At 46.2% G+C, this 1,546-nt stretch overlaps 1 protein-coding gene across 1 annotated transcript; it reads right to left on the reverse strand.

The window, feature by feature from the left end:
* Window positions 1-605: 605 nt before the first annotated feature.
* On the reverse strand, window positions 606-849 carry PPTG_24147 (hypothetical protein; the record flags this gene model as incomplete). The annotated part of the gene is made up of 2 exons (XM_008915439.1): window positions 606-703; window positions 777-849. The coding sequence occupies 2 exons, from the start codon at window positions 847-849 to the stop codon at window positions 606-608; spliced, it is 171 nt and encodes a 56-aa protein (XP_008913687.1).
* Window positions 850-1,546: the final 697 nt, after the last annotated feature.

Consider the following 1,546-nt stretch of genomic DNA (forward strand, 5'->3'; position numbering starts at 1 on the left):
TCAGACCAGGGACACGTGAACGGTCGTTCACTTAGAGTTTGTATACTCTAGAGGAAATAAACTTCCTCTGCACAAGGTGCTGTGTGACTCCGTCACACATTACAACCCCTAGGCGGCTTGGCCGCGAATAAAAGATAATAAAGAGTTTAGATTTTGAGAAACTTTATAGCTATTTGGAGTTAAATAACTTTTCAACCCTAAGTAAGAGGGTTGAGTAGTGCCCTTGAATAAGGAGCTAAGGTTAAGGGACTCTTTGAGTCGAACGTCTTCCTCTTACCCTACGCTACAGCAGCCCCGTTGCAAGGTTGAACAAAGTGAAGAATTAATAATGCAGTAGGTTTGCGTTATCCACGCGCGTATGTGCTATATAGTGTCTAACTAAGCCAACTGTGTAAACACCCCACAGGTCTCTGTTTTACATGAGGTACATTAGCCCCGACGTAGAAGGTTCCAGTCGATTCTGTAGGTCCGAGTATACCAGTTTTATTGACGAGATGAACAGCTAACACTCATTCGACGTGGGCGAAATAAAGCGGCATCGTCGTACACTGATCGCTTTAACGTCTTGCGTTTCTTGAACACTTGCTGAACCAACGATAATTGCGCTAAAGGGGTCTCATCAAACGCTTCACGCCCGGTACGTCGAAATCAGCACAGGCAACACGCTTCGCAGCGGATAGCTGCTCCTTCTGTTGCAAATTGACTAAATCAGACTTTACAGCCACATCGTTAATGATAGCGGCCGTTGATGAAACACGAGGTTTTAAGTTATGGACAATGCTGGCTCATGAGGTCAAAAATCTTGCGGGCACCATAAACGGTTAACGTAAGACGCCGTAAAGTCTTCATGACCCCATCAAACCGTTAAGAGCTTGTAGCAGCTCATGAACGCGTTCTGGCTCGGATTTTCGCAACAGGAAGGGCTGGATACCGAACTGGACTAGGGTGTCGTGTCCACGGGAGTAGAGAGCTAGAGAGCTATGCATATTTTTTTCTTTTAGTGCTGTACAATAGCATATGGACTCGGCCACATTGTGTCATTACGAAGCAGAGGCGAAAGATCTGTAACCCGACTAAAACCCGCTGCAGTTGTTGTAGAATTTAGTATCCTTGAAGTAGTCGGGGTCATCGTGAGCCGGGTTCCCACTACACATTATGGGATCGTTGAACATGGCGAAAATGGCGACGAAGTGTCGGTCACTGAACGTACTACCGTCGACGACGATGCCAAACGGTACCTGATGTGCATTTTTTTGAGTCCGTCAACGATAGGGTTGAGCTCTTCGACAACCCTATCCTCGACGAATTCGAAAAAACCCATCAGGTCCGTTTTCTAGGTCTTATCACTAATTATTTGTTTTTGCGGATCTCTGCACCTCGTCCTCACACTCATTGTCACCCACAGTTCTCATAGAGTGCTTGGCGTTTCTTTGTTCTCGCCAGAAACTAGTGAGTGCTTAAGCGCGGTTTTAAATGCGGTCTAGGTATCTGGTTTTGCCGCTGCGACAACGTGGTTGGTGATATAGACGATCATAATCCGTAGGTT

The sequence above is a fragment of the Phytophthora parasitica genome, assembly GCF_000247585.1.
Source record: "Phytophthora parasitica INRA-310 unplaced genomic scaffold supercont2.71, whole genome shotgun sequence".
In the NCBI taxonomy this organism is placed as follows: domain Eukaryota; phylum Oomycota; class Peronosporomycetes; order Peronosporales; family Peronosporaceae; genus Phytophthora; species Phytophthora nicotianae.